Genomic DNA, 13,007 nt, shown 5'->3' with positions numbered 1-13,007 from the left:
CTGCTAATTAATGTTAATTACCTGGAATGATTGTGTTCACATTAGCATTGAGACTTCCAATTAGCTAGCTGTCCTCAAAAATATAAAACACTATTTATGGAGACAAGTTTGTATTTGTAATTACTGATTTTATTTTATTTTTTAAAATTTTATTTATTTTGAGAGAGAGAGAGAGAGAGAGTGCACGGGAGGGGCAGAGAGACAGAGAGAGAATCCCAAGCAGGCTCTGCGCTGTCAGCACAGAGCCCAACTCGGGGCTCGAACACACAAACCATGAGATCATGACCCGAGCCGAAATCAAGAGTCAGTCACTTAACCGACTGTGCCACCCAGTAAAATCAGGAATTACCCCTGTAATTACTAATTTTAAAGTCTTTCTTGTGTTATTATTTATGAAGGGTATGAAAATGATCTATTAACCTTCCTTTTTTTATGACGCATCGTCCATTTAATTCAGCTTGGATATTTCTGTATCAAGAGTATTAAATTCATTCTACGGCAATTCTTAGCTGTTTTCCTATATATTGAACACATTTCCCTCATGAACATGTACAAAAACCGAACCAAACCAATCCAGAGGAAGTTTCATTAAATAAATTTATTTGTTAAAATAATTTAACTCCAAATACAACTGTTGAATTTGCATTGAGTTATAACTACAATCCATGTTTTAATCGAAATGTCAAGGTTTAACAACTGACATTGTTACAAAACAATAAACTGTTGTTCAATTTTAAATGGTCAGTTGTATTAGAGCTCAACAATGAACTGTGAACTATATCTCTGGGAAACCCCAAATCAATAATGATAAGTCTGTTTCCAAAACCCACTGCGGTCATTCTTGAAACCCTGATCAAGATTTAATAGATGCACAATGACACGTTAATTAAAAAAAAAAAAAAAAAAAAAAGACCCCCATAGTCTCAAACGTTTGATTGGCCAAGGAGACAGGTAAAGCTTACCAGCGTGAACACAAGGCTAGTGAGAAGAACAACTAAAAACCAAAACAAACCAGCGGAAAACCAACAGCAACAAACAAAATAAGCACTTTCACATTCAGACATACATGGACAACGTTCCCATCGGAAAACTCCTGAAAACACACAGCAGACATCCTTAGGCAACATTTCTTCACAAAGAAAAGCATAAAATATCAGTAGTTTTTCCACAGAAGAGTGACGGCAATTCTAGCACTTAGTCAAAAATTCAGTTCTAGTTCTAAGAACCAAAGGAAAAGATCACGGAGCACCTTTCGATAGTTTAAGGAAGATTTTACGTAACGCTTTTGATCCGATGCTGGCGTGTATGTTGTAAATTGAACAAAATGAAAGGCATCCGTTACCATCACTATCACAGCTTGAAAAAGAACCCCCCCCCAAAAAGCTGCAACATAAAAGGGGGAAAAAAAAAGAATTTAAAAAACGCTGCCTGTGTTGAAAGTAAAACAACACAAAAGGAAAACAAAGGAAAAAGCTTATCACAAATAGCTAAAGAAAAAGTGGGTCTTTGGATCAAACCATAACATTTTTAAGGCATGTTAGAAAAACTTTCACTTATCTAGGTGCTAGTCTGATCAGGGCATAAAATAAATAGCGACACAAGGTCACCAACTTTTCTCTGTAGCCACGATGATTTGTGTGCCAACAAATTCAATCCTCCCGTTCTTAAGCTTGTTATTAACATCTCAACAAACACATTCATTCAAACCGAGTTATATTCATACCAGATGAAATACCAACAGTTAAGAGCACAAGAGGGTTCCCATGTTTCTGGATATCTTTGATGCTTTGTCACTAAATATGAAGGGCTGTGTGCAGACACTGATCAGGCAGCCAAATCAGTTCTTATCAACATCTTTACAGTGAAAACCCACCTTACTGTCTGACACAAACACGGGGGACGAAAATCCGGATTTTTAGTTAATCTTTCCACCTTACATTTTGCCATACTTTTCATATTTGACTTCTTTTTCTTGTCTGCATGGCAATCCATAGTGTAAAACTGTAGAGTCTTTACAGATGTTTTTAATATGTGCTCTTAGTTGTCTGTTAAATATGGAATTCTAAAAAAACAATCATTCTGAGAAGTTAGACGCTTCAAGTCTCAACCGATTCACTAACAAATATTTCTATTTTTCAGTAGATAAATCGTACTTCTTGAATCTCTGGTTTCTCTAAAGGTTTGAGTCAAATCAACTGTTACATACTGAAATCTGTTTCAGTAAAATGGGTTAGAACTTTCCATCCTGTAAACAAGGTGCTTCACAATTGGGGGTTATAAAAGAAACAAAAACAAAAACAAAAACCGATATTGAAGAATGCAAATATTCACAATTCAAAGATTTTTAACAATCACAGCCTGGTTGGATCCACATATCTCTGTTTTCTCACCTATGAAAAGTACTATCCACCTTTCTGCTATCCGCTAAGCTTAATGCCAGCTCACTAAACACTTGGGGGTTACCAAGGATTTCAGAAAGTGTCAAAAACACGCAAATAATTTAAAAAATGTTTTTGATACACTATATTCTGCAGTCGGGATGCTCAGTGTAGGCAATGATCTCTGACTTGTGCCAAATTCTCAGGAACAATAAACACACATGCACACGCAAACACACACTCCTCTCTCAGGTACCCACAGAAGACCAGCGGTTACTTGCCCGTGTGTGTGAAAGCAACAAAGTGTGGGGCAGGATGCAGATCTCAGGCTCAGCGCTATTGCAGTTCTGAAGGCCAAATCTATCTCCAGAGGATTCGCTCAGGATACTCTCTTCAGCATTTACAGCTCTGAAGTTTGCTCAAAACCCTTCTGCACTTGATTGTAAAACCTACGAATAGGTTTTTCCTGTGCCACTAGTCATGCAAATGATAAATACTTCACGGCTATGAAAACCCAAAATGTCAGAGCTTGAGCACCTTTTCAAAAGAAAATATTCTCTCTGGCTTTATTTGCCACTTCAGTAATCAGGGCAAAATTGTTATAAGAAAATCTTTATATAATTCCCCAGGAAAATTAAAGATAAAAGGGTTGTGTTTTTTTGTTTTTGTTTTTGGTTTTTTTTTGTCCCTTACCTTCCACTCTATAATTTATGTTCTACTTTTAAGCCCAAATTATTTCACATGGTTATTCAATTTTTAGATGCCTGCAATAAAGCTCTGCTATAGCAAACGTGATTTCGAAAGCAGGTTAGCCAAGAATCACACCACAACCAGAGCCCTTAAAGGCAAGAAGGTCTGCTGCTTTAACGAACGTAAAAAATGCAAGATGTGTGTACTGTCCTGTGAGGTTTCTGCAAACGGGAACACGTGGATGCAACATGGCTTCATTTTCCTTACACGATGGTACTAGTTAATCTACCAGAACGCTTCTTGTGAGTAAGGCGAGGCAATCTTCCCATCACATCGCTTTCTTCTTGTCAATTAAGACCATGCCCGCTTTGTTAACAGAGGGTGGGCTTGGGGGTTGAATTTGGATCAAACCCTTGTGAGAGCCTCCATTTTGGGTGGCAAAGCAGGTGATTTAACACATTCGAAAGCCAGATCGTATTCGTACACAACCTGTTCTGATTTTTTTTGCTCTAGCAAGGATCGATGCACGAGTTAGTTCTGCGTCACACGTTAGGATAACATCTACAGTTAAGCATCAATTTTGAGGAACAGAAATGCGTCAGCTGAGGAAAGAATCTCTCCCTGTAATGCCGTTGGCAGGTCAGCTGTTACTGACTTGACGGAATACATTGGTTAGAAGCACTATCTCAAGTCCTGAAATTTCAGTACTCTACGTAGGAAAATATTTCTCCTTTACTTATTTTTTTTTTTTCAAAGAAGACAAAATATCTTAACCGCAAGTGGTCATAGGGATTCTTCCGGTTTCTCTCTCATGATTATTTTGAATTTATACAATAGTTGCTTCTGTCAACTCGGTGACAATGCCACCACAGCTTCCGAAGGAGATCACCCTGTAGACTGGCTATGCCTTCAAGTTGCAGGTGCGTCCAGGAGGCCGAGGACAACGGTGAAGACTGTAGCTACTGACCCCAAGTGGTACTCAGAGACCTCAACTGACAATCACTGCTCGACGCCAAACGAGGGCGGCCGTTGCACTGCAGAGTCACCCCCCACACCCTGCGGACTCCGCAGTCGCGCGGACGAGGTGCGCCCTCGCCTGCGGTAGCGGGCAAGGCCCGACCGGGGGCCGCATCGGACGCTATTGGATGTTACAGGCGGAACAGCACGGGTCGTCTTTGTCAGGCTGCGCGGCGTAGTTCATCTGCCTCACGATTTCGGCAAAGAGTTCGTCCACCATCGTTTTGCTCTTCGCAGAAGTCTCCATAAAGGGGCAGCCCCACTCTTCGGCGAGGGCCCTGCCTTCGTTGGATGACACCTCCCTCTCACTTTCCAGGTCCACTTTGTTCCCAACCAAGATGACTGGCACTTTCTCATACCTACAAGAGAGCAAACGAGACACAGACATTATAAAAGTTGGCACTCAGAGGCTAAAACGTATCTTCTCTCTTTTCATTCTATTCTACCACAAACATTCTCTTTAGTTGCCCGAAACGTCATTTGCCTCACTTGGCTTGACATCTCCCTGAGGGCATTCAGGTGCTGCCCTCACAGTGGATAGTAAATGGGGTTTTGGAAACGAGGCTTTACATGAATCAATTATACAGCTTCGAAAATCAATTTACCTTTCCAGATATATTTGGAAAATTATTCTCAGAATCTCAGAATAAATCCTGTTAGGTGGCTTAATTTAAACTTTTTCCATTCTAAGAGATGCTTACTCAAAATTTCGGTTGATGAAGTAATAGCTCTACTGAGCAAGCAAACGATTTATAATTGTCAGCATTTTACTCCGCTCCATAAATATACAAAACTGGTCATGTTGGAATAGTTCCTAAGACAAAAGACAGTAGAAATCATTAGGATGGAAACTATCAAACATGACTACATTCTATCCCTTTGATAAAACTGTTCCAGATTAGCCAGTTGAAAGACATCATGGTTCTTTTCAACCCGCAAGGAGTAAACATTTCAGTCATTAGCTTTATTTGATGCCGTCCCTTCCTTCCTAACCAGCACAAGTGTGCCATAGGCCGAATGTTTGTGCCCCTTCTTCCCAGTGTTGAAGCCTAAGCCCCACTGTGATTGTATTTAAGAGTTTGGGGCTTTGGGGCAGTGATTTCATCATGGATGGGATTGGTGCCCTTTTATATGGAAAAGAGATAGGGGAGTGCTCCCTTGCCCCGACCCTATGTGAGGACTCAGCAAAAAGATGAGTCCAAGAACGAGGGAAGCGGGCCCTCAGCACACACAGAAGCTGGCAGAGGCTTGATCTTGGACTTCCTGCCTCCAAACTGTTGTTTAAGCCCCACATTCTGAGGTTTTTTTGTTATAGCGGCCAGACAAAGATAAGGCGTCTGTGAGTTATGACATCTGGAAAAAAGCTAGACTAATAAGGATAACAAAACGGTATGAAAAGAACAAAGTAAAAAGGCCCTAAATCATTTTGATACCTAAAGCTGATCGATTCTCTTTACGATGGTTACTCACAGTGTAAAAATACATGGTGCTACTCTGCATAGTTATTTACTAATATTGTTTATGTTTGTTCTAAGAAATGTTGCTAATATATTTTCCTAAGGCTATCATTTTTACTTTAAACATCATTTATTTATTTTCTAATTTTTTTAAGTTTATGTATTTTTTAGAGAGAGAGCAAGAGAGCATAAGCAGGGAAGAGGCAGAGAGCCAGGAAGAGAGAGAATCCCAAGCAGGCTCCACGCTCTTAGTGCACAGCCGGACAGGGGCTTGATCTCATGAACCATGAGATCACAACCTGAGCCGAAATCAAGAGTCAGATGCTTAATCACCTGAGCTACCCAAGTGCCCCAAACATCATTTTAAAAGCTTCTCGTGATTTTAGTATAAATCAGTGTGTCTGTGTGTGTGTGTGTCTGTGTGTGTGTGTGTGTGTGTGTGTATGTGTGTGTACCTTCCTCTAAGCAGAATGCATCTCTAATCTATAAAGGAAGTAAACCACACCATTGCACATAAGGATAACAAATATGACAGGACGCGGCCACTCCATCAGAAGAGAAAACTACCACATAGGACTTCACTGAGGCGGGGTTCGTACAGAGTTTTTATCATTCAGGAAACTGAGTGCTGGGCAGGTGGTTAATATGAGTGAGAATCCTTCCACGGTCTCCTCACTCAGTGAAATTGGTTCTCTCCCCTCACTCACGCTTGTAAAGCAAACTATATTCCCACCAGAGTCTCACTTCTGTCTCTGGCACTCGGGTCAAACTGAGAACTGTTTCAACAAGAGGGCTCCCAGCAGTGCGCCACTTAGCAATCTGGAACATAAAAACAACTTAAAAATGTGTGGGGACAACCGTATCAAAGGTAAATCTAGAACTTGGGTATTCTTCTGCAGGAAATGGATTTGGACAAACTCCAATGTGTATCAGTGGCTTTATCTGAATTTACTGTGGCCCAGCTGGGCCTTGTGCTTTGTGGCCTCAGATCCTACTGCGAGCTCTGGCCGTATGACACACGGGTTTTTCACACCTTCTAGGACTCTTCCCTACAAACAATTACGTGTGCCCGGTGGCCTCTGCAAGGACAAGTGGCAGCAAGGTGAAGCTGCATTACAAACGCTGCGGACCAGCTGCTTTGCATACGAGCCCTCTCAGCCTTCCGAACTTATTTTACTCGCAAGCTTTTAACTGCATTTCGGTTTTCCTTATGAGAGTATATACACCGCAGCGTTACTTTAAATCACCTTGTTTGGCAGGGGAAGAACATAAACATGAATACAATCCCGAAAAATGTATTGGTTGAATTTAATCGGGTTAAAAATTAATTTCAATCTCTGTGGACCATCCTTAACAGGGAAAGTGATGACATCACTTTCTCTTATTAGTTAAGCAGTAAGTGTTTTAGAGACTATGTTTTTAGTTTAAATAAAGTATGAAATCATGTTTTATAGGTAAAGAAATAGTTCTTACACTTCTGACTAAACGCTACAGCTGTGTGGATTTTCAAAACTTGCAAACATATCAAATCATTAGCAGTTGTATCACGCACCGTTTGAATCAAGAATCTGAATAAATGTTGCCAACGGATTCTCAAAAGGGCAACAAGAACACTGCAAACATAAGTCCGTATGTAACAGCATTTAGTTAACTGTCGAGTGAAGGTGACAGTTTAGCAGCAGAGAACCTGGCCATTATATCACTATCTGAATGGTCAGTGGTCTTCTCTAAGACCGAGATGCTAAATCGGCTGGAGCAATTCAGACTGATGTCCTCAGAAGACTTTCAAAGGTCTTCGGGGAAAAGAAGTATTCTCTACATCTCGGAATAGCAGACGGTGAGAAACTGTGTCTCTTGCTGTTAACATTAATACATGACACCGCAGAAAAGATTCGAAACTGGGATTTGGAGGCTCGGCTTCCAGCCCGGCCACTGAGGCTGCAAGACTGAGCAAACCTTGCACCGTATTCACCTGTAGTCACTTCCTTGTCGGTAAAAAGGGAGTCAGGGGATCTGTTCCCACTGAACGCACAGGTTGCTGTAAAGCTCACAGGATGCCCTAGAAAGCCCCGAGTGCTGGGGAAACGCAGGGCGGTGCTTCTTTCCTGTCCCGCCTGCCTGCTGCTGCGAGGACACAGCTTCTCGAAGTGTCAGAAGGAAGGTGAGGAGCTCCTGAGGACAGACAGGCAGGAGAGACTGACCCCGAGTCAAGGAATGAAGCAGCCACCTGCCGCCAGCCTTCGCCTTCTCCAGTCCCCTGGGCTGAGCAGGAGGGGAAGAGGAGCAAGCAGAGCGGGAAAGCCTTCTTTCTCCAGATACAGCTACCTGTGCGGAAGGGGAGGCGAGGCTTTGGGTTGGGCTGACGGAACGGGTCCTGTGTGGAGGGGGTAAGATTTGGAGAAACCAGGATCCTCCTCAAGGCGGGCGGGTGAGAAGGCAAAGGGAAAAAAGCAAAAAAGCCCTGTGTTGACGCAACAGAGGGGGAGCGTGGGGAAGCCCTGCTCCCTGCTCCAGCAAGGGTGTGCTGAAAAACCAACAAAGCCAGACCAGGACTCCGGTCCCTGAACTGCCTCTAGCTAGTTCTGTGAATTTAGCAAATTAACTTCATCTCTTGGTTCACAGTTTCTTGAACTATAAAGTGAGCTGGACTAGGTTTCCAAGGCGCACTTCAGCTTCGAAGCTAAAAATCAGGACCTAGTGGGCCATTCCCACAATCAGTACGTATCATTGACCAAGTGATGGCTGACAGCTTAGCACTCTTCTTGGCACAACACCCAATAGGATGATCTTTTTTTTTTTTTAGTGTTTATTTTTGAGAGAGAGAGAGAGAGAGAGAGAGGAGACAGAGAATGGGGGAGGGGCAGAGAGAGGGAGACACAGCATCCGAAGCAGGCTCCAGGCTCTGAGCTGTTAGCACAGAGCCCGACGTGGGACTCGAACCCACGAACCGTGAGATCATGACCTGAGCTGAAATCAAGAGTCAGAGACTTAACCGACTCAGCCACCCAGGCGCCCCTCCTTGGTATTTCTTTTAAGAACGTGAGCAGGGTTATGGTCATGCAGCTCAAATAATCTTATATTTGTTTATAGTCTGCAAACAGTTGTTTTATCGACATGATTTTTACAGTGTTTATTGTATTCATGAGCATGATTACATGACATATTGATGAATAAAACCAGCTCTGCCTAATGCACTGAATGGATCATCAGACACTCAGGCTTGAGTATCACTCGGCTGTAGAATGCCGACAGGCTTCTCAGTGAGGTAGCTTCACAGAGTTCACAACATTTGATGCTTGCCAATGGATTCCAGTGGTTTTTTAATGGCTTTCCAATAGTCTCATGTTTTCTCTTTTTTGGTAACTGTCCTGATATGTGTGTATGCATATGTATGTGTGTATGTATGTTTTACTTCTGGTTGTGCCTAAACTTGGCCAATTGCCAAAATAACTGAGGAATTAAAAAAAGTACTGATCCCCAGGCCCTACTCCAGACCTACTGGATCTGAACTTATGGGACCAGAGACCCACAAAGAGGCTATTAAAAAAATATATATCTACATGTGTAAGCTCTGAAGACTACTCGTGCGGGTCAGCAGGGTTTTGAAGACACTGGCCTAATCTGTTGCTTCGTGACCTCAAACCATACTGTGTTGACATAGTTCATAGTTTTCCACTGCGGCAAATCCAGAATCAATTCCTTCTTCCCTTCATTTATTCACCAGTGATAAGGTGTAGACAGAAACCACTACGGTCAGCGCCTTTAACTTCCTTTGGAGGGAAGCGTATGAAAAGAAGGCCGTGCTGAGACGCCTGGGTGGCTCAGTCGGTTAAGCGGTTAGGCTCTTACCACTCTTGAATTCAGCTCAGGTCACGATCTCACGGTCTGTGTCATGCTGCATTCTTCTAAGTCACTTTTGCACAAGCAGGTTGAAGTACAATTGTCTCTGAATTCAGGAATGAAAATCAGGAAGATTTTTTTTTTTAATCTTTTTTAACGTTTATTCATTTTTGAGACAGAGAGAGAGCATGAACGGGGGAAGGTCAGAGAGAGAGGGAGACACAGAATCTGAAACAGGCTCCAGGCTCTGAGCTGTCAGCACAGAGCCCGACGCGGGGCTCGAACTCACAGACCGCGAGATCATGACCTGAGCCAAAGTCGGACGCCCAACCGACTGAGCCACCCAGGCGCCCCAAAATCAGGAAGATTTTTATAGGTCCCCTTAGTCAACCTTCCCCTCATGTTAAAAATCACATCTACCAAGAGAGTCTCAAGGCAAAATGTCAAACCACTCGAGGCTCCAACCACTTCCATGACAACCTCACCAAATGGCTATATTTGAACATCATTAGTGATGCGGAACTCATATCTCAAACAACCCATTCTGTCCTTTCTGTCAGTTCTGTTAAACATTAGTGTTAAAAAGCCAGTGTTAAAAGGTTTATCCCTGTCTCGTGAGCTGTCATTTGTAACATCTTGGCCCTTCCCATAGGTCCTAGTTCTTGTACCCTTTAGAATATAGAAATCTGTTTCTCCAGAATGCAAATAGGTTTTCTTTCTCCTCTCCCTGCTCAAATTAAATAAGTACAGTCGACCCTGAACAATGTGGGAATTGGGGCGCTGACAGCATATAGACTCCCCCAAAACTTAACTGCTAGTAGCCTACTGTTGACTGGAAGCCTTACTGATAACAAAAGCAGTCATTTAACACATACTTTGTTATATGTATTACATACTTTATTCTTATAATAAAGTAAGCTAAAAAAAGAAAATGTTAAGAAAATCCTAAGAAAGAGGGGCACCTGGGTGGCTCAGTCGGTTAAGCGTCAGATTTCGGCTCAGTGGTTTTTTAATGGCTTTCGGTTTTTTAATCGGCTCAGGTCATGATCTTGCGGTCCGTGGGTTCAAGCCCCGCGTCGGGCTCTGTGCAGACAGCTCAGAGCCTGGAGCCTGTTTCAGATTCTGTGTCTCCCTCTCTCTCTGCCCCTCCCCTGCTCATGCTCTGTCTCTCTCTGTTTCAGAAATAAACATTAAAAAAATTAAAAAAAAAATCCTAAGAAAGAGGAAACACGTTTACAGTACTGTACTCTATTTATTGAAAAAAATCTGCATATAAGTGGATCTGCACTGTTCAAACCCATGCTGTTCAAGGGTCAGCCATAATAATGATAAAAATCCCAGTGATATTTAAATAGGTAAGGAGGAAAATGAAAGACATTTTTAATCCCATTTCCATGAGAATAATCTAACTTTCTGGTATATATCCTTCCAGACTATTTTCCTATATGAATCTACATAAACATAGATATTAGTTTTTGTAAAAGGAGACTGTACCAATTATATTTGAAATTTCCATTTCAATAAATGATGTAAGTTTTATTAATGGTTAAGTAGTATTACATTTTATAGACTCTATACTCTAACTGTACCATGATTTAATTACTTCTTCCCCATTAATGCATTTTTTTTACTGATTCATTTTTTTTTACTAACATAAACAGCAGTCTGATGAGCTACACTTAGACGTGTGATTTCTGTCTCAAAGGTATATGTAATATGTGTGTAGGTGGGCCAGAAAAATCACATTTCTAAGTTCATCAGATTGTTGTGCACACACACAGAGTCTTAACTGGCATCCCAAAAGTTGTATTACAACCAGTAGTGTGTAAGTTAAGAGTGCCTGTTTCTGCAAACGTGGGACTGATATTTTTAATCTTTCAGTAAAGTATTGTGGCAGTCCTGAAGAAAAAGGATTGTTTTTGGCTAGGAGGTGACAGCTTCTACCACAGCTTGCTAGCACGAAATATCAATACTTCTTGTAAGGATGGAAACCATGAGCTAAGTAAGGCTGCTCTCTTCCTCTAGACTGACTTGTTTTGAAGTGACAAATATCTCATCTTAAAAGGGCACTTCTGGTAATTTAGCTTGAATAATGAAACCACAGTCCTCTGCTCTGACTTTCTGCTGGTTTCAGAATGCATCCTGAAGAAGAGAGAGAAATCTGTAAATGTAATACAAAAATTAAGCGTGGAGAATAATGACACTAAAAAGACATTCAAAGCTATCAGGGATACTCCATACCAAGGTTAATAAACATAATCGGCCTTCCTAGAAATTAAGAGCTGGCACTGTATCAGAAGAATTGATTCCTCGTAGTTTGTGAGGGACCAATTGATCATGACAATGCAACTGAGACATTTTAAATGTCGTATTAAAAACCAACTGAGGGAGAAAATATTTTTACATCTGATAAAGGATTTATTATCCAAAACACACAAAGGAGTCTTGAAACTCAACAATAAGAAAACCATCAACCCAATAAAAAATCAGTCGAAGACCTTAACAGACACCTCATCAAAGAAGATATACAGGTGGCAAATAAACATATGAAAAGATGCTCTACCATCATATGTCATCAGGGAAATGCAAATTAAAGCAATGAGATACTGCTACACTCCTACTAGAGTGGCCAAAATCCAGAACACTGACACCACCAAATGCTGAAGGATGTGAAGCTATAGGAACTCCCATTCACTTCTGGTGGGAATGCAAAATGTTTAGCCACTTGGGTGGTTTCCTACAAAACTACACATACTCTTACCACTCAGTCTAGCAATCCCAAGTATTTACCCAAAGGAGCTGAAAACTTGTGTCCACATAAAAACCTGCACATGGATGATTATAGCAACCTCACACATAATTGCCAAGATTTGGAAGCAACCACAATATCCTTCAGTAGGTGAATGGATAAATAAACTGTGGTCCATCCAGACAATGGGATTTCATTCAGCAGTAAAAAGGAGTCAGCTATCAAGCCATGAAAAGAAAGGGAGGAACCCTAAATGTACATTACTAAGTGAAAGAAACCAATCTGGAAAGACTACATACTGTACGATTTCAGCTATATGATATTCTGCAAAACACAAAACTATGGAGACAAGTTAACAGATCAAAGGTTGCCAGGAGTTGGGGTGGGAGACGGGAAGGGATGAACAGGTGCAACACAGTATTTTTAGGGCAGTGAAAATACTCTGTAGGATACCATAATGATGGATGCATGTTATTAAACATTCGTCCAAATCCACAGAATGTACAACACCAAGAGTAAACTCTAAGGTAAACTGTGGACTTTGGGTGATTACGATGTGTCAATGCAGGTTCATCAATTGTCACAAATGTACTACTGTGGTGGGAGATGTTGATAATGGGGGAGGCTATGCATGTGTAGGCAGGGATTATATGGGAAATCTCTGTATGTTCCTCTCTTTTTCTTTTCTCCTTTGTATCTTCTGCCCACTTTGCTGGGAAGATGACCACAACGGTAGAAACTGTGTAGCAGTGCAAAAGGCTATTAAACAATTTATCTAACATTTATAAAACACTTCATGCAACAAAAGCAGAATATATTCTTCCCAAGTGCTCCTGGAACATTTACTAGGATAGACCATATTTGGGCTATAAAAAC

At 41.4% G+C, this 13,007-nt stretch overlaps 1 protein-coding gene across 1 annotated transcript in view; it reads right to left on the bottom strand.

The window, feature by feature from the left end:
• Positions 1-579: 579 nt before the first annotated feature.
• RAP2A (RAP2A, member of RAS oncogene family) overlaps positions 580-13,007 on the bottom strand; it is a 36,040-nt gene continuing 23,612 nt past the window's right edge. The window contains exon 2 of the mRNA XM_030312946.1: positions 580-4,444. Coding sequence (XP_030168806.1) covers positions 4,207-4,444 — 238 coding nt within the window. The 3' untranslated portion in view covers positions 580-4,206. The remainder of the gene's footprint in view (positions 4,445-13,007) is intronic.

This window comes from Lynx canadensis, chromosome A1 (assembly GCF_007474595.2).
Source record: "Lynx canadensis isolate LIC74 chromosome A1, mLynCan4.pri.v2, whole genome shotgun sequence".
Taxonomy (NCBI): domain Eukaryota; kingdom Metazoa; phylum Chordata; class Mammalia; order Carnivora; family Felidae; genus Lynx; species Lynx canadensis.
The sequence above is the reverse complement of the archived record's forward strand: the minus strand, read 5'-3'. Positions and strand labels throughout refer to the sequence as shown.